The following is a 19,647-nucleotide window of genomic DNA, read 5'->3' on the forward strand; positions in this document are numbered from 1 at the left end:
TTCAAACACAAGTTCAAACACAAGAATGAGGAAGGGGAAATAGTGCAGCAACAAGTGTTGCAACTGTTGCTGTGACCGACAATGAGGCTTCATTGTTTGAGAAATAGAGCAGCACAAAGAGGAGAATGTGTTCCTGTCATACAGCACAATCAAGCAGAAACTGAACAAATTACTTCAGGACAGTATAAAACATGACTCCCAACACTTTTGTCTTGAGTAGCCTTAAGCATTATTGTCCCACATGACTGAGCCCTGTATCCTGTGCAGGAGTTTCTTTGGTAAAAACATCTTTTTACTAATATAATTCAAAATTATAACTTATTTTATTGTTATAATGATGTTTATACTGAAGTAATTCTACAGAAACATTATTAACAATGTAAAATGTACTACAAAGAACAAAAAAGCCTACTGTAATAAATAATGACATCAGAATAAGTTTAATATTTATATCAATATATGTTTCGGTGCATATGTCTGTAGTCACAAAAACATAGCATTAAAATAAACAAACTCTACATTGTGGTCGGTAACTGCTCTCGTCTGACACCACAGGCCTGAATGTTGTGGGAGGAGCCTGTCTGTTGCTATGGTGACATCTAAACTAAACTCAAACTGAGATCAAGCTAGCGACTTGTGAATTATTTCTTGTGTTTTATTCTATAACGTTTGCCCAAACCACTTGTCTCTACATGGCCTTCTTCGGGTTGACCCATCTGGGATACCAAAATCCGATTGGAGATAAATTGATTGTAAGCTCCAGAGGATCGCCTCGACTTTGGGGTAAGAAGAGACACATTTTTGTGTGTGGGTCATTAATGAGATCGTTTATTGTCAGACCCCTAACATTTCCCATACAAGGTACATCAGCAGATCCTGTTTGTAAAATGTTCTATGTTATATTATGGATTGGATGTATTGAATAACCTCATAAACTGCTAGACTTATTTCTGGAAATGTCAGAAGAACATCTAATCTAACTTTGTGGTCAAATTGTTCTAAATCAATCGAAATCTAATGTTTATTTTATTTTTTTTTATTAACATTTATTGCACCTAGTTAAATATTGAGGATAAATTCTACTTTACATCGCTGTTAATTGCAATCAAGAGAAGATGATTCTTTGGAAGCAGGAGCGCAGCAGCAGACGCCAGACACAACGACAGAAGAAAGAACCGCTCTGCAGAAACCTCTTCCCTTCAGTCCAGAGATCCATCGAGGAAGTCACGCTCGACACCAGGAGATGATCCGCCGGGTCCAAACTCCCAGGTGTAAGTGCTTCCATCACAGAGGCTAAACTAGGGCTGACTCAGGTCTAAACAAGGGTTGCAAAATCACCACATCAAAATGGAGACTAAACCAGGACTAAACCTAAAACTAAACCAGGACTAACAACGATTAGAACAGGATGAAATCAAGTACATATCAGGACTAAAATGGGCAAAATTTAGGACCGAATAATGACGAAGTGTCAACACACCCTAAGACTAAACCAAGTCTAACGTTTAAACTACTAAACCAGCTCCAAAGTTGGTCTCTACTTGGTCTGTACTCTATACTAGGACTAAACCTGGTCTATAGTCGGTCTGTCCTCTATACTAGGACTAAACCTGGTCTATAGTCGGTCTGTCCTCTATACTAGGACTAAACCTGGTCTATAGTCGGTCTGTCCTCTATACTAGGACTAAACCTGGTCTATAGTCGGTCTGTACTCTATACTAGGACTAAACCTGGTCTATAGTCGGTCTGTCCTCTATACTAGGACTAAACCTGGTCTATAGTCGGTCTGTCCTCTATACTAGGACTAAACCTGGTCTATAGTCGGTCTGTACTCTATACTAGGACTAAACCTGGTCTATAGTCGGTCTGTACTCTATACTAGGACTAAACCTGGTCTATAGTCGGTCTGTCCTCTATACTAGGACTAAACCTGGTCTAGTCGGTCTGTACTCTATACTAGGACTAAACCTGGTCTATAGTCGGTCTGTACTCTATACTAGGACTAAACCTGGTCTATAGTCGGTCTGTCCTCTATACTAGGACTAAACCTGGTCTATAGTCGGTCTGTCCTCTATACTAGGACTAAACCTGGTCTAGTCGGTCTGTACTCTATACTAGGACTAAACCTGGTCTATAGTCGGTCTGTACTCTATACTAGGGCTAAACTTGGTCTGTACACTATACTAGGACTAAACCTGGTCTATAGTCGGTCTGTCCTCTATACTAGGACTAAACCTGGTCTAGTCGGTCTGTCCTCTATACTAGGACTAAACCTGGTCTATAGTCGGTCTGTACTCTATACTAGGGCTAAACTTGGTCTGTACACTATACTAGGACTAAACTTAGTCTATCCTCTATACTAGGACTAAACTTGGACTAAACTTGGTCTGTACTCTATACTAGGACTAAACTTGGGCTTGGATTAAACAGCAGATGCCAACCACACTCTGTAATACTAATATAGTCTTGTTGTCTTCAGCTCCCAGTGAGTTGTATCTGATGCCTGTGACAGATAACCAGCAGTACGGATGGCTGCTGTCCCAAAGAGCAGAACCCTGGATACAGGTTAAACGATATCCAGTCAAACACAGTGAAATGACCAAGTGAGTTATTGTGCTTAAATATGATTAATGTGACAAATGACACATGGATTTTTGTCAGCTTCCTGTTTTATGCAAAATGTTGAGGATTTTTTCCCCTTCCAAAAGATATATTTAGTTTTTAAGTGTTAATCTTTGCCAACTTCTTATCGTTCTGAAACCCATGGATTAGGATGTTGATCCAATACCAACAATAACTTTTGCATCTGCCTCTTTTATGCTCTCACTGAAGTAAACACTGGTGTAATATTCTTTTTTTAAAAAAAAGAGCAATAGAGAAAAAGATAAATTAGACTCATATAATAAAAAAAGGCCCAAAAAAAACAACTTAAATCGAGTAAGAAATAGTTTTTGTTCTTGTTTGGTAACTCTTTAAACTTCTCTCTTGTTTCTTTATCATCAAATACTATTAATCTCTCCTCTTGTTTATTGACAGATTTGTAACAGAAATGACAAAGACGGACCCGGAGTTCACCCTGTTTTAATGGTTCAGGACTCAATGTTTTGATTGTGGTATTTAATCTGCTTTGAAATGTAGTCCTCCTTTATCTTGATTTTGTCCTGGTTTCACCTGATTTAGTCATGGTTTAGTTTAGTTTTTTGCAGTTCTGTAATAGACTTTAGTTAAGGGTGATAGTTGAAAAAGATAAATAATATCTGAGGCCATACTTTGTGTAAAAATACTGTGAAATATTGCCTTTATGTCTGTCTATTGTGCAATAAAATGTGACGTGTTTTCACAAACATTAAAAACCAAGAGAACCTTGTTTTTTTTTGTTTTTATCTTCAAGGGGAAATGTTATTTTTCTCTGTCGTAGACCTCCCCTCTCCGTGTCCTTTATTTTTGCAAAACACTCCCATTCCACTCCTTCAACTCGGTAAAATACAAATAAAACAGAAAATACAGAAGGATTTTCAGGCCTGAGCAAAACACTGTTTCAGCAGTTAGTCTGTTTCCCCTAAAACATCTCAAAAGTTAACAATCAACACAAGTGTATGGACAGCCAATAGAAATAGAATACATACAATGCACATTTTAGAAATCCATGTCCGTCCTATAAAACGTTTGCTGCTGTGAAACTTACTCCATTGGTCGTTTGTTTGTTTGTTTGTTTGTGTTCTTTCTAAATGAAAAATGATTAATATGGTCTTATGGTGCTCCCGTTTTATCCAAGGTATTTTTGCACTGTCTAGATTAGACCAATTTCTTGAAACAATGTGAGCCTGCGTCACCAGTTATAGAGCAATGACATAACACAACAATGACTGAGAATTCAAACTTCTCTCGTCAAGCCCTTAAGCCTTTCCATAAATGTTACTCTTTAGCAGTCTGGACAGTACGAGCAGGCACAGATCCTGTTTAGTGTTATAACATAAGGCAATCAAACTCAGCTATTAGTGCTTACATTATTTGCTAAAAGACTGAGTGGGGCAAAAACACTTAATAGTAGCACGGCCGCGTCCCATTTCTCTCCACTCGCCTTCTTAATCCTGTCCACCAAAGAGAGACGGCAATAGAGGAAAGAGGCAAGTTATTTTCAATTGTCTCGCTCTGCTCGTCTCAATAACTGACAGAAAACGAATCGTCAAGGAGGCAAGCAAACAGAAATGTGATGTGGCCGAAGTATTTCTACCATTGGTCATGTTGTACCGATAACAAACACTAATAAAGTTCTATGGGGTTTACAATACTGCAGAAGAGGCTGGAAATAAATATAAAAATGCACAGTGAATCATCTTCATTGTGTTCTCCAGCCAAGGCAACTCACAAGTATTATTGTACGTCAAATCAGTGTTTTTCCAGTTGTTTTAAAAGGACACTATGGCGGCCTCGCAAAGTTAAAATGAGTTACAGCTGCATTTAGAGTATCTAAAAACGGGCTGAACTATGAACAATAAATAGGTAAAACACATGATTTTTGCTTCTTGTGCTGTGATAAATGCATAAAAAGTGATACATAAAGAACTGTGCGAAGCTTCAAGGTGCAATATGCTAGTTTTCTGGTCGAGGGTCCGTCGACTGCTTGAATCAATAAAGATGTTTAGCGTGGAATGTTTCAAAATATCAACTCTAATTATTTTTGTAAAGCCCAATATCAGATCAGCAGAGGGCTTTTCATCTCCATGGATACAAGCAGGTCACATCACAGGGACATATTTTCTAGACACTTGTAAATCAATAAATTCTAGATTGATAAGTTAAAGTGCATATGAAAAGCTCTCGTGTTTTCCGATAGTCCCTGAGGTCAATATTTATCATAGCTTTATGTCAGTAAAGGTGTCGTTTTTGAAGGAAAAAATAAAAAGTGAAAATGAGAGTGGGAGTTCTAAAACATAACCTATCTGTGATGTCATCAATAAGCGACTTTCCATCCAAAATGCAAGTACAGTTTACGAACAACTCCACTCAAGCATTTTCCCCACAGTTTTGCAATCATTTTACAATCTAGAGGGGTAATACTTTTGTCAAATCATAACTATCGTGTAATTTATATGGATTTACCGGTATTTGGTTGCCAGGTAACAGTTGTGGAATAACTTCTAACTATGTCACATCTGCTGATCATGTCCAACATTATAAACTTCACCAAAATGATCAAGAAGTATTGATTAAAAAAATATAATCATGTTGAGTTCATGTGTAGTCGGACCTGTCATATGCTCGTTTCTGGCAGACTCTTCACCAGAAAAAGGACTTATTGCACCTTTAAATAGAAACGTAACATTTCCCTTAAAACGTTGTATTCATGTGTTTCAGGGTGAAGCAAAATTAGGATGCTATTGACCATTGATATTGATACTATTTAAAACTCAATATTTAATAGTTGGAATTATCTTAAAAATGAATGTGACTGAAAACCATGTATTAATAATAATTGCCTTTGCCACCATAGTCTGCATAGAAAACAAAGGGAAACACCAAATCATATATTGCCAGCTACTGTATTGTGCAGTTGATCAGTAATTCCAGTGAGCGTGAGCCTTGCACTGGAACTTAACATCATTTAACACTGGAAATCGTGCTGGTTTTCTGTTCCTTTTCATTGGAATGGAATCATTGCAGTTGTAAAAGTATACTATTAATTAATCAGAATCAAACAACATTAAGCATATATATTTAAAAAAGAAAATTGATATGAATGGAGGTGATACAAAATACTTTTTAACAAACAGAATCTGATCCGAAGTGTTTGGCAAGAAAGCAGTTCTTCTGTCGTATCAGAAATGTCACAGTGAAAATAGTTTTGCCCCTTCAGGATTACAAAGCACAGTATGTAGTCAAAAACCTTCCCTCTCGCCATTTTTACATCTCCTGAATACTGTTGAACAAATAGTCTATTATTATTATTATTATTATTATCAGGCCTTCTCAAGTTGTTTTAACTGATTAACCATCCGACAATGATTTGAATTATAGCTTGAACTAGAAGGAGCAGTCAACACACAAACACAAAAAAACAGGCTGCTCAAGCGCAAAGAAAACCAATCTGACATGGACCAAATTGTTAACTTTTCCCCTGAAAATTGGAAATACAAATATCACTGCTCAACCTAGTTCATAATAAAAGGCAATTATAGAATTTATTTTCTGCAAACAAGTCTGTTACCTGACAAAATAAATGAATATTTTATTGAAAACAAAGAAGCTAACTTCACTAGCAGCTCGTGGTTGAGGAGTCTGCTGCTCACGAAATGACTCAAACAAGAATCTCAAGCGTATCTTTCCTTGTTTTTAGTAATACTTAAGTCTTTGGTCGATAAACTTCTTCTCAGTTTGTACATAAACTCATACACACAAAAATGCATGTACGTACACTTTTAAATCGTGTAATCAACTGGATATTTGTGCACGCATCTACTCACACTTTTCATAAAGGACCTTTTGCACAAAACATTAAGATTAAAATAAATAAAGTGAGAAATTAAATATGAGTACCTCTTTATAATTCATGTGAAACAAAAATCTCAAAAATAACAAAGCAAATTAAAAAGTAGCCTTATGTACAGCTTAAATCTTCTTTTGACACAGGCTAAAAGGCGTTGTATTTAAATAAACAGACTTTGCATCTTTCAAGAAGCCTGAGAGAGAGGCTAGACATGAGAAAAACACTTGTCCTTCAACATGTGTGTGGGCCAAAGTGGCTGAGAACATTTTGTCTCGTCAAGAACACTTTTATCGTCTTTAGCGTTGGTCTGTCCTCTCGATTCAAGTGAAGCGCTCGCGGCGGCGTTTGCTCAGAGAGAGTCTTTGCAGCAGGGTTTCAGAGACTGCTGAGGCCACAGCTGCTAACTGTTTGGAGGTCCGTCGTTCAGGAAGTAGGTGGTCATCTCCCCTTTACCTTTGACCTTCACAACCCCTCGGTGCTCCAGGACGTAGCCTTTACCCGACAGCACCTGGTGTAGGTCTGTGGTCACCTGGGAACAAACAGAACGAACAGTAGTCAGATTTAAGATACTGCTGTAACTGTAAAATATACTCTCGGATGGCAAATCATATTAAATTAAATGAAACATTTAGCATCCTATGGGGTTTAAGAATGTAATTTAACAGGAACCTAAAATGTATTATGAAAAACAACTTTCACGCACCAAAAAGAAGCAAACTGTGCACAAAATATACAAGGGTGACAACAAGACACAGCAAGACACGCCTCAAGAACAATAAATGTAATACTGTATATCATATTTATGTATATTTTTATTTTATTGAAAATGTGGTTGATTAAGGTCAATTTTATAGTTCTCGTAGAGCAATTAGTCCTCTGCATTTGACCCGTCCTTCAATGCCAATGATCCAGACCTTGTATTTTATCTGGAGGATTTAATCTACTATACATGTTTCAAGTGGATAATGCTCTGAGGAAACCCACCCAGACACGGTAGAAACATCTAAACTCTGCACATGAAGGTGAACCCAGGACCTTGAATGAAAGTCTGTACAAATCCTGATAATAGTTTATATATGAACGGAACTTTGCAGAAAACATTTAGAATCTTATTGGTTTCCATGCACTCAGGTGTGAGCATTCGCAGGCTAGAACTTCCTGAAGACCTCAGAGTTTGCTAAATGTGTAAAGGAGATTCGGGTGGATTTTTAGACATTTACCCAGACGAGATTGGAGATAAATATAAATATAACAAATGTAAATTACCCGCGGGCGGTCCATAGGGCTATTGACCGTTTGAGTTGTACCTGAATGTGGTCGGGAACGCCTGTGCTGTCCATGCGACTGGCCACATTCACTGTGTTCCCCCAAATGTCGTACTGGGGTTTACGAGCTCCAATGACTCCAGCGACCACAGGCCCAATGTTCAGACCTGAGGAGAGGTAAGTAAAAATATACTTTTATGTATCCATATGAATTAAATCCATTAGTTAGTTATTTTGACAAGTTTAAAATGTCTTTATTTTATTTCACTTCAGACTTGTATTATTGTGTCATATTTCAAGCTAATTTATTTTTTGTGTAAGAAAAATGCAAGTTTATTCTGGTAATTAATATAAGTTCCAATAAAATAATATACTCGGATACAAATATTATTTCAGACTTGTATTGGGTCATATTTGCTGTGGTAAGAAAAATGCACATCAATGTTTATAGTTTCTTCTGGTAATTAATACAATTCTGAATAAAACACAATATACTCAAATACAAACACTGGCTTTATATGAAATAAATTCCAAAATACATATATCTTCACATAGGCTTCTGCTGCCCGTTTACAGGCGCCACTTTGTGCACTTTTCACCATTTTCTCATCATTAATTGTTATGGCATATGTCACACTGGCAGTTCAAGCCATTTTAAGCCTTCAAATAAGTATTTTTCATCTCAACCCACTCACCTATCTTCATCTGAAAGTTGTTGAAGGAGTGCTCGTTGATGTACTTCATCTGCTCCCTCAGCCTCATGGCGTAGTCGGCCAGCGCCGTGATGTGGCTGCGACCTTCTTTGTCGTAGGTGGAGTCGTTCAGCCCCGAGGCCGCCATGTACGTGGAGCCGATGGTCTTTATCTTCTCCAGCTGACGGAACTTCTCCTCACTGATGATCTGGAAGTAACCACAATGACGTGATGCAATCCAGTGCGTCTCAAACCGCTAAGACTGCAGGCGCGAAATGGGGGATGAGAGAGGGAAGGGCATGCAGCAAACCGACATCCGCATGGCCCACGAGGAGTACTTTTAGACCATTTAGAGACAGATCCGAAAATATTATATGATCTGTCGAAATCAGAACTACAACTGACCAATATCTAAAGGCAGGGTGTGTGCGGGATGTTGGGATAAAGTTGATAAATTCATGAAGCAAAATATAAGACTATTAAAGGTTACAATGTCTTAATTAGGAGTTTGTAAGGCATTCATTTATTTTGTCATGTCAACATTTGAATTCATTTATTATGTATTATGGGCCAACTGCAAATGAATAAAAACATGTTTTACTTGGAGACTCTTTCCAGTCTTCTCTTTCCTGCTTCTTTCTCTCACTTAAGCAGCAAAACATCTAACAGTAACTTAAAATGTAAAACCACAAGATTTCAGCTGAAAATAAAAGCAACGTGGTCCAATATTTACCTCATCAAAGTCGGCGATGATCTCGTTGAGCAGCCGCAGACACTCGACTCCCTCGTTGTTGGCCTCCAGCTCCACGTAGAACTCGGAGAAGTTACTGATGGAGGCGAACATGACGGCGACGCACTCACACGACTGATAGTACAGCTCGTCGTTCCGGCGCTCGCGAGCCAAAAAGTGCGCGGCCACGTCTTTAGGCAGAATGTTGTGCAGCAGGCGACGGTTGTAGGCCTGAAGCTCCTCCATCTCCTCCTTCTCTTCTGTGGCCTAGAACAAGTCAATAAACATACAAATAAACACAAAGTCATATCCATAGAAGTTGTAATTTTACCATTTAAAAATACAACATTATCTATGGGTTTCAGCTTGCTGTTTGTAGGAGATATTTTAAGGACTTTTGACCAATCAAAAGGTGTGCTAAACTGTGCTAATGTTTCATTACTTTGAAAAGCATTGATATGATATAGGTGCACGGTGGCAAAGGCGGTTAGCGCTCTTGCCTCCCAAGAAGGAGATCATGGGTTCGATTCCCGGACCAGACCAACATCACATGATCTCTCTGGGTGGAGTCTGCATGTTCTCCCCGTGTTACCGTGGGTTCTCTCCGGGTTCTCCGGCTTCCTCCCACCGTCCAAAGACATGCATGTGTTAGGCAAAATTGGTAACTCTAAATTGGCCCTAGTGAATGAATGTGAGAGTGTCTGTAATGTCTATGTCTCTGTGTTGGCCCTGCGACAAGTTGGCCACTGTCCAGGGTGTACCCCGCCTAAGGCCCGAAGTCACCCGCGACCCCGAAAGGGAACAAGCGGTAGAAAATGGATGGATGGATGGATGATATGATATAAATAATTAGGTTACAGTAAAACTAATAGTGTGAATATTTTTAAATTGTCCCTAGTTGATTCAGAGCAATATGATCTAATTTTTCTGAAAAGGGTTTTGTTGTGTAAAATGTCATTTAAGTATCCTTAGAGCGTGCTTCTGTATAAATGAGTTTGTACAGTTTTAGGTAGATCATAACAGGGAGATGGCGCCCTCCTCTGGACTCTGCACGTACCTGTAGTTTCCACAGGAAGTCCAGCCTGGCAGTGGACTCGACCTGCTGCGCGTGAAGATACAGCGCCAGCACGAATACAGTGAGGATCACAGGGGTCATGACCCTCAGCGACACTTTGGTCACAACATACGGGCTGAAAAAACAACACTTTGTCAGATGTGAAGGACTCTGTATGAAAACATGATGAAACAGTACACTCACCACTGGGTTGAAGTTTCATTGAAACTGGACCTGCAGTAAGTAGAAGAATATGATATAATATATTTGTGTACATTTAAAATCAAATAATCACTGATTATAGAATGTTTTGCTTACCATTGAAAATAAGTTTCATTTAAATCACTGCAAAAAAAGACATAATGATGCTTATTGTTATTGTTATTATATTGCATACATGTCTTAAAGCCTTAAAGAAGTACTTGGAAAATGTGTTTAGTACAGAATACTGTATACCTGTATTTAACATATTTGTTACATTGTCCAATCCGAGCACTGTATTCTGAATACTTCGAATACTTTCATGATGAGTTGTATAATACTGCATGTCATGTATCATAAACATGACATGGGATTAAACAATTTATTGTTTTTGCATTTATCTATCACATAAGAGCAATGTTTTCTCTCTAATGCTGTGCAGTTTGAAGCCTAAATTTGTGATAAAGTACCAGTGTATTCATTTAATTGTAGGAAAGTATTTGAGTGCTGTGGCCTTTAAATTGAAACAATGTTGACCCTTTGTATCTTGTGACATCACTTGAAGCCAATTTTATTTATCTGTTTTACATTTAAATGCATTTATTTATTTTCAATCAGTAAATGCAGTATAGAATACACTGTCCAAGAATGATGAGAGCAATAATAAAACCAAAACTGAGCTGCCCTGACAAAAACAACTTAAATTTGTATATATTTTCAATACTTTGTATGAAATAATTAATTACATCAGCTTGTTTCACTTTAACCTGGCATTAGGCTTTATTAAATTATAAAAATGTCTAACTTACATGGCGTTGGAGGTGACAAAGAGGTCTGCGTTGTCGAACAGCGCCACCTGTGGCCACTCCATGAGCAGCAGGAAAGTGAGTTGGATCAGCAGCATCAGCGCCAGCTTCCCAATACTACTGATCTGCAGGAAGACTGAGCAGGCCAGCAGCGTGAGCAGCACACTGTAGCTGAAATACTGAGAGAGAGAGGAAAGGGATGTTACAACACTGATTTATAGAAACATATACAACTTCATTAAGATATATACGATCAAGCCACTATGTTGAATTGTAGAGTTAACAATTATTGAGAGAGAAAAATGTACGATTGGTACGATTATAAATGCATTGTATTTTAAAGATCTTTCAACTAGTTTCAAGACCTTTCTCTCACTGCAAAAAGGGAATTTATTTTAATGTCATTGTTTATTTGCAATGTGGTATGTTCCATTTAACTACGGTAATTTTAAAGATATTATACAAATATATCAACGCGTTTCTTATTCATCAATAACAATAAGCTTATTCCACAGAAAGTTAATTTGGTGTAAATTACAAAATATATTCGTTCACTCCTTTAGAGCTGGCTAAAGCCGTTTTGTTTATTGATACAGTTGTAGTAGTTAAAAGTGTTGATTACTGATATCATATTGATATTGCATGAGCTCGAAGAAAGCTAAACTAATACACATTTTAAAAAGAGCTAAATAATGTACAGAAAATACATTCAAACGTGTCAAACTACCCAAACTAAGATGAATGTGGCATCATTCATCACAAAGAGAAAAGTGAACATTGTGCACATGGTGTGTCACCTCGGGGAAAGGGCAGGAGGGGCCTTGGTTGGGGCAGACCTCCAGCCCTCCCTCTGCAGACACATTCAGGCTGCGGATCAAACACGGCGTCACCATCGACAACGAGTAGTTCAGGCTCTCTGCCACGCACTCGGTCAAGCTTCTGGTGTCACAGGCAAACTGCGAACGAGACACAAGAAGACAAATGAAGACAGGGCAAAATCAACAAGGAAGACTTCTGTCACTGTCAAATTTGGGATCTAACAGCAAAGTTTGTGTTTTTTATCTACACTTCACTTGTCATGTAGTGTCAAGTGTACTTATTTTTCTTCCAATTCTTTTTTTTAATCCATCTCTCTCTCTGGTCATGTTCCTTTTCTTGTTTTTGTTCTTTCATGTTTGTAATTTGTGAAAAGAAAAACAGCGAAACAGCTAATGCTAATGTGCCCTTCAACTGTTTAGCAAAGCATGTTGTTTATCACAAGATCACAAGATTTTCTGCTGTTTGTCGGTGTGTTTTTTGAGTCTGTTCTTTCTAGTCCCGTCATCCCACTCAGTTGTGTTGCTCCTCCTCAGCTAAAGCCGACCTGGAGCCGGCGGTCCGTGCCAGGCCCCTTTGGGAGCAAGTACCTCGTCTGGGCCGCTTCAGAACCCCTGAAACGGCCCGGCACGTTTCACTTGAGTCAGTGGAAACGCTTTCAGATTGGACTGATCTGCTCCATAGCAAACTCAAGGAAAAGTACAGCTAGTGACAAAAACATAATGTAGTCGTGCTTATTTGGCGTTTTGTTTAATTGTCCAATCAGAAAGAAGACTGAGCTCCTCACTTTGCGTTGCCAGATTTCAACTAAAGGACTAAACATGGGGAATATGCGTTTCAGTTTTATGCAGCTAAAACTGAAACAGTCTTCCTGAAGATTTGAGACAGGTTCTACTCTGACAATGTTCAATTCTAAGCTAAAAACAGCTTTGTTTATTTTAAAAAAATTTCAATTTTCAAATAAATATGGGAAGGAGTGTCTGGAATGCCTGCCAATGTGGTCAGATAAATTTGGATTTGGCTAGGTGTTTTTTATTTTTATTTAGTTAATGTTATTGTATTTCTGTTTCTGTAATTTCTTTGTGATTTTAATGCATTTTTCTTGCTGTGTGACACTTTGAATTGCCTTGTGTATGAAATGTGCTCTACAAATAAACTTGCCTTGTCTAAAACCAATATAGAATAAACTTGAAGTGGCTTTGCTAATGGCCTCCGAGGTTCAATTGAGTTTTTATTACTATTTAAAAACCAGAAAGACCACATTTTACAGTTATTCCCGGTAAATATTTTCTGGTTGAATTGGTCATTTAATTCATGTACACTTTTTTATATTTCTATTGCCTCAGATGTAAGTACAATGGGAAAAGTGTCTGAGCTGACCAAAATGGCAGATGAGATGAGATTATATTTGCATCCCCACAATGCCCAGCCCTTCGCTGGAACTTACCATATTGACAAAGGCAGATATGAAGACGAGGAGAATGCTGAACACTCCCACCAGGGTGCTGTTAGTGCGAGACTGGACAATCTTTTTGGACACGGTCTGCATCGGCGACGGAAAGAGCTACAGAGGAAACGGCAGCGAAATGAAATTCAAATAAATTCAGCAGAGCCTTGTATCACATGAAGTATTTATGAGTCCACTACCTTAATGCAGGAGTATATGGCACAGATGAAGAGGATGTTAGCAAGGATGATGAAGATGCTGATATAGATTCCCAACATGACCGGGGTGCTGTAAAGAAAAAATAAAATAAAATAGAGCACATCATTTACTATAATATTGAAAATGCTGAGATATTGATAGATTTGGGTCTTGTACTTACTGTGGGAATATGACGATTTGTATGAATGATATAAAGCAGAATACTAGAAGAGTACAGGCAACGTAGCCACCAAAACGATCGTCCACTTTTTTGGAATACTGCGAAATGAAAAAACAATACTCACGTTAAATAAATGCACTTGAATTCCTTTAATTGCATTTTTGTTCCTTTTAGCTTTGACCGGTTTAGAAAAAAATGCTATATGGGATATACAATCAATTGTCATAAGATTGATGTTTTTGCGTCGAGTTTACGTTTGGACAAAAATGGGTTAGTGTAGTAGTGCCAAAAGCAGTGTTAAAACAAAAACACAAATATGAAGAAACCCCCCCAAACAAACATCTAGGCCATAATTTTCAACTGTATCTGCAAGTATTTCTTATAAATGATGTACAAATCCCTATCTCGTGTTTTGTCTTGTGGAAGTTTGCCCCGGCCCTATTAGAGATAGATTACTTAAATATGTATTAGTATTTCTGACAGGTTGTACAAGATTTGCAAGAATATTTTGCAAATGTATTTAAATCAGTAAAAAATTACCTAGACAATTTAGTAAATAAATATAAACGTATCCAAAGGACTCAAAACTAAATTAATTAAAGTTGTTTAAAATAACATATTAAATTTGGGGTTGAATGTACTGAATCAACAATATTTTAATATGGTGTGTTTGTTTTTTCTTTTTACTAATTTCTAATATTAAAAATTGAAACAAAATTGCCAACTACCGAGGCTCAGATGTTCCACAGTGGATAAATGTTATAATGGAGCGCACCTTTTTCTCTAGAGAGGAGGTCTGGAAGGTGAGGAGGAACTTCTTGACGTGGTCTTTCCGGAGCTGGTCGATGCTGCGAGCGTCGATGGCTCGTCCCAAAAACTCGTCCACCTCGTCCTCCGGGTTCATGGCCTCCTGAACCCCACGGCTGCGCAGGAAAAAACACGAAGGACAGTTAGGGAGGTAATGACACTGGCAATTCAATAATGTGATACAGCAATCTAAAAGTCATGATTAAATTTATCGACTGAAATGATCCAATATAAGTCTATAGGATTATTAGACAGAGGTGGGTGGAGTTGCTCAAATTGTCCTCAAGTAAGATGTACGGTATTGTAGAAAAATAACACTCAAGTAAAAGTACAAAGTGGTGGATCCTACTACTTAACTAAGTGTAATTGTAAGAGTCTAAATGTAAGATAATGTAATTGAAAGGACAAAATATCTGGTGCAAGAAACATGATGAAATCTTTAATATTGTCAACATAAAGGTTAAGTTACTCAAGTAAATGTACAAAGGCTTTTTTTTATTATTAGCAGTGCAGTCCGGCCACAAAAAGCAGTAAATTGTTTATTGTACATATCCAGAGATCTGAAAACTTTGACTGTTTTTTAGAATTTCTAAGGTCGTTTTAAAGAGAAAGCTGCATATTTTGCGACGTGACAAGTTTCTTATAATATACCAATAAATATCAAACCACAAGGCAGTTTTTGACAGTGTTCAGTGTGTGTTGTGAACTTACTTGTCTTTACTGGAGGTCTCGTCGATTCCCTGCAGAGGAGATTGAACATTAGTGATTAGAGCGATCCACTGTTGCAGGAAACATGACTGTAGATTTAATGCGTCACCATTTGTCTGAAGACTTTGGAGTCCTTGGTCCTGGAAAAAGTCCGGTCCGGGACCCAGCGCGGCATCAGACCCTCGTTGGAGTTGGTTCTGGTCCGCTGCATCTTTGCCATCATCGCCTTCTCCTCCTTCTGCTCACAAAAACAAGCATCATGGTCTGAATTATTATTAATCACTCTTTGAATGTCGGGACGTAAAGCAGCGAGTTTCAAGTAGAAGTATTTTTGAGAAATAAACAACTCTAGTTGAATAAATATGAATAAATATGTGACTATTAAAGGGGCTGCACTCACTGATTTTTGCATGTAATAAAATAAAACCTGTTTTGGGTCAGCACAGATATCACCAGCTATACTATAAGTATAGAGCGTTTTATTCTTTGAGAAGCAGGAAGTGCACTTTTAGCATGCTAGTTGTTGTAGCTACCGTGATGAAAAAACTCGCTCCTTCTGGAAGGTGTGAAAAGCGCTTAAAAACCAGTTGCGGTGAATTATTAGGATTCTTGGAACTAGTTCAAATTCTTAGCACAATTTAAAAAAGGTAACCTGTTAAAGGATAATATTATGCATTATTTGTATTGTTATTAGCCTGTAAACATAATCTTGCATGTACCTATAGTTTGGCATCTCATGTTTTAGAGCGAAAACATCTACTGGCTGCAGAGGAAATTAATCAGGTTAATAATATACAATTGGAAAGTATTCACAGAGATGCTAGTAGCCATACAGTTGCACTGATGGTACTGATCAGCAGAGAAGATTATCAGAGCAATGTTACAGATCGAGAAAACATCAGTTATGGAGGGGATTCAAAACTGAGTGTTTTTGACGCTCGCAGGGGAGAGGACCTTTCAACCCTGATTCATCAAACTAGCGTGAATGAAGTTAAATACTCCTCCAGGTATGATTTTGATGAGGGAACAACGTTAGAACATGGTTAAAAGTCAATTGTGCATTATACAGCCTTTTAGTTTCATGTCATATCTTATCATTCCAGGCAAAGCATTAGCATGTCCCTGTAGACAAGCATGTGGCGGATCGTCCACCAGAAACACTACAAACAACAGCACGTGTGTCGCACTGACCCGTTTCTGACTGCAGCCGAGGACAAGGAACGTCTCGATGCTGTTCTCCTTCAGGTAGGCGTTTCTCTCTCCTCCAAACCCCGGCTCCACCTCGTAGTCTCCGTTCAGATACTGCAGCGTGGCTTTGGTGATGTGGATGCGCCTGGCAGCACAACACAGACCGAGTCAAACACTTGTAAACTTCAATGGGATAAAAACACGGTGGTGGTGCAAGAGGTCCTCACCCTGCTTTGCCTCCTGCCTCCATGTGGTTGGCCAGAGTGACGTCATTGGACCACACGTCAAACTGCCACTTCCGGAGCCCCAGGACCCCACAGTGGACCCGACCACTGTGAATGCCCACCCTCATGTTCACGTTCACCCCTGTCACCTCGCGCACAAGCCTGCAGGCAACATACAAACACAACATGGACTTCAAATACTACTACTAAGACTCTTTTGACTATAAAAGACCATTTGTGGGTTTCATTTTCCTATTTATGCCACATTTTGAGGAATTTTCACAATTAAAAAGATACAGTATTATTATTTTTTTATTGTTAATTGCTATGGCAACTGGTCCTAATAATTCCTCACTCTGAAAACAATGGATAAGGAACTAAATATAATGAAACCACTGAGGACTAAAGGGCATTATTTTAAAGATAAAACAAATAATATTAACAGAGTAATTCCACCAAAACACAGCAGAACACAGGTCTTTACCCAGGCCAACCCAAGCAGCTTCTGTCACCACTGGAGCCAGTTACACCTGCAAGCGGCAATGACGGGCCTTAAACCCAATTAGACCCGTTGTTTGGTCATGTAAATGTACATGGGATATTATAGCCAATAGGGCTATTAAATGGGCTATTTTTTTAGATTTGTTAAATAATAGACTTATTCAAGAAAATACTTTACTTTACTGTGCGATTAATCATATATATATATATATATATAATTTTAATCGACTAGCACTATAAAATATTGCTTTGTAGGAATTCTAGGGCTTTCCATGGTATTTTTGACAGAACAGCATTGTACCATGAGCCTTGGGCCTTACAACAATATCTCTGTAAATATTGTACGATGGGGTTAACACATTACCATACAGTGACATTGGATATTGTAACGCATAACCTCTCTCTTGAACACGGGGCAGTACTCACGAGATGGCCTCTATCATGTCCACTCCCATCTCCACACAGCAGTGAGCGTGATCGGCCCGAGGCTCAGGTAAACCGGACACACAGTAGTAACAATCCCCCAAGATTTTAATGCGCAGACAGTGATTCTCCTGAGAAAGGAAAACAGAAATATTAAGAACATCTGGAAAATTTAACAGGACTTCTATAGCAGTTAAGGTGCGTCATGGTTTAACACAGAAGATTCCTTTAAGAAGAAGTGTGAATAAAGGTCTGTAGGAGCAGCCAATCTGACAGAAATGTGTTAGAGGTATGCGTTTGAGGTATATTATCAGACAAACGTAAAATGAATTGCACAAGTGCAGAAATACCACCTTATACCCTTATTTGAAAGTTTACAACATCAACAACATCTATACGTGTGTGTCCAACTATTTAATTGTGAAATAGATGCAAGCTATATTTGTATTAAAATAAGTAAAACAAATATGATGTAAATATAATGCAACAAAACTAGAGTTAACTGTCCAAATTGAAATACAATTAAATTAAATAACATTTAATTGAGCAAATCTTTTCCCGATTCCTTGTCTGCCTTTATGAACCATTTATACTGAGAGAAAATATAATATGTATAAAAGTTATGTGTTGTATGACTGAAAGTGTGTTTATCTGCAGTACTTCTGACGTAACTCACTGATGCTAGTTTGTCGAATCGGGCGAAGAGTTCGTTGAGTGTCATGACGAGCTCCTGAGCCGTGCACTGAGAGGCCAAACTGGTGAAGCCCTCGATGTCTGCAAACAGGATACTGCGGGACACAGAAAACACACCAAACCACTGAACATTTACATCAACCGATACTTTATGGTTAGGTTGTATACATCTATTATTGTGAGATGTTGAATTTCATAATCATATAATATTAAAGACATGGTTAATATTCATCTACAAGGCCATAACCTGGGAATATGACAGAAAAAAGAATCACATTTTCTTTCTTGATGTTGATAAAAAATTGCTTTCAATAGTAATTTTCTGAACATAAACAAGAGTTTAATATTTACCATTTAAAACAAATAAACTCTGTCTGAGGAGGCAGTCTTTATGATTCAATTTAGAAATACATATCTGAACTGAGACCACATGAGAAGAAGCTGATGATTATGGCACTGCTCCTCCTCCCACATAAAGACTGCACCTTCAGCTGATGCTTTTAAGTCCTGTTTAAAACACACACTTTTATTCACCGGCATTTAACCCGGCATGAGAATTGTGTGGTCCACTGGCTGTGTTTTATTATTTTATATATTTTAATGTTGTTTTTAATTTGTTTTTATTTTGTTTGTACGTATTTTATTTTTATTTTTATGCATTTGTTTATTTTTAGCATATTTTACTTGTTTTGCCTCTGGACTGACCTCGAGCCTCTGGACTGACCTCGAGCCTCTGGACTCGAGCCTCTGGACTCGAGCCTCTGGACTCGAGCCTCTGGACTCGAGCCTCTGGACTCGAGCCTCTGGACTCGAGCCTCTGGACTCGAGCCTCTGGACTCGAGCCTCTGGACTCGAGCCTCTGGACTGACCTCGAGCCTCTGGACTGACCTCGTGCCTCTGGCCTGACCTCGAGCCTCTGGACTGACCTCGTGCCTCTGGCCTGACCTCGAGCCTCTGGACTGACCTCGAGCCTCTGGACTGACCTCGAGCCTCTGGACTGACCTCGAGCCTCGAGCCTCTGGACTGACCTCGAGCCTCTGGACTGACCTCGAGCCTCTGGACTGACCTCGAGCCTCTGGACTCGAGCCTCTGGACTGACCTCGAGCCTCTGGACTGACCTCGAGCCTCTGGACTGACCTCGAGCCTCTGGCCTGACCTCGAGCCTCTGACCTCGAGCCTCTGACCTCGAGCCTCTGACCTCGAGCCTCTGACCTCGAGCCTCTGGC

At 38.7% G+C, this 19,647-nt stretch overlaps 2 protein-coding genes across 2 annotated transcripts in view; one reads left to right on the top strand and one right to left on the bottom strand.

Annotated features, from left to right (window-relative positions):
* Positions 1-624: 624 nt before the first annotated feature.
* Positions 625-3,124, top strand: LOC140362406 (uncharacterized). The gene is made up of 3 exons (XM_072448512.1): positions 625-783; positions 2,480-2,603; positions 3,037-3,124. The coding sequence occupies exons 1-3, from the start codon at positions 693-695 to the stop codon at positions 3,083-3,085; spliced, it is 264 nt and encodes an 87-aa protein (XP_072304613.1). The 5' UTR covers positions 625-692; the 3' UTR covers positions 3,086-3,124.
* Positions 3,125-6,160: 3,036 nt separating this feature from the next.
* adcy6a (adenylate cyclase 6a) overlaps positions 6,161-19,647 on the bottom strand; it is a 47,836-nt gene continuing 34,349 nt past the window's right edge. The window contains exons 6-24 of the mRNA XM_072449183.1: positions 18,405-18,516; positions 17,732-17,859; positions 16,808-16,966; positions 16,584-16,725; positions 15,502-15,630; positions 15,396-15,424; positions 14,653-14,800; positions 13,878-13,975; positions 13,699-13,786; positions 13,499-13,615; positions 12,033-12,191; positions 11,239-11,414; positions 10,547-10,573; positions 10,433-10,462; positions 10,232-10,364; positions 9,178-9,441; positions 8,448-8,652; positions 7,795-7,919; positions 6,161-7,016 (exon numbers count right to left, since the gene is read on the bottom strand). Coding sequence (XP_072305284.1) covers positions 6,888-7,016; positions 7,795-7,919; positions 8,448-8,652; positions 9,178-9,441; positions 10,232-10,364; positions 10,433-10,462; positions 10,547-10,573; positions 11,239-11,414; positions 12,033-12,191; positions 13,499-13,615; positions 13,699-13,786; positions 13,878-13,975; positions 14,653-14,800; positions 15,396-15,424; positions 15,502-15,630; positions 16,584-16,725; positions 16,808-16,966; positions 17,732-17,859; positions 18,405-18,516 — 2,398 coding nt within the window. The 3' untranslated portion in view covers positions 6,161-6,887. The remainder of the gene's footprint in view (positions 7,017-7,794; positions 7,920-8,447; positions 8,653-9,177; positions 9,442-10,231; positions 10,365-10,432; positions 10,463-10,546; positions 10,574-11,238; positions 11,415-12,032; positions 12,192-13,498; positions 13,616-13,698; positions 13,787-13,877; positions 13,976-14,652; positions 14,801-15,395; positions 15,425-15,501; positions 15,631-16,583; positions 16,726-16,807; positions 16,967-17,731; positions 17,860-18,404; positions 18,517-19,647) is intronic.

Source organism: Eucyclogobius newberryi, unplaced genomic scaffold, assembly GCF_026437365.1.
Source record: "Eucyclogobius newberryi isolate DKJ021-1_F unplaced genomic scaffold, fEucNew1.0.hap1 SCAF_17, whole genome shotgun sequence".
In the NCBI taxonomy this organism is placed as follows: Eukaryota; Metazoa; Chordata; class Actinopteri; order Gobiiformes; family Gobiidae; genus Eucyclogobius; species Eucyclogobius newberryi.

Coding starts and splice junctions, on each gene's coding strand:
- LOC140362406 (XM_072448512.1), top strand. CDS start 693: ATGGCCTTCTTCGGGTTGACCCATCTGGGATACCAAAATCCGATTGGA. Junction 784..2,479: donor AGGATCGCCTCGACTTTGGG/GTAAGAAGAGAC, acceptor TGTTGTCTTCAG/CTCCCAGTGAGTTGTATCTG. Junction 2,604..3,036: donor AAACACAGTGAAATGACCAA/GTGAGTTATTGT, acceptor GTTTATTGACAG/ATTTGTAACAGAAATGACAA.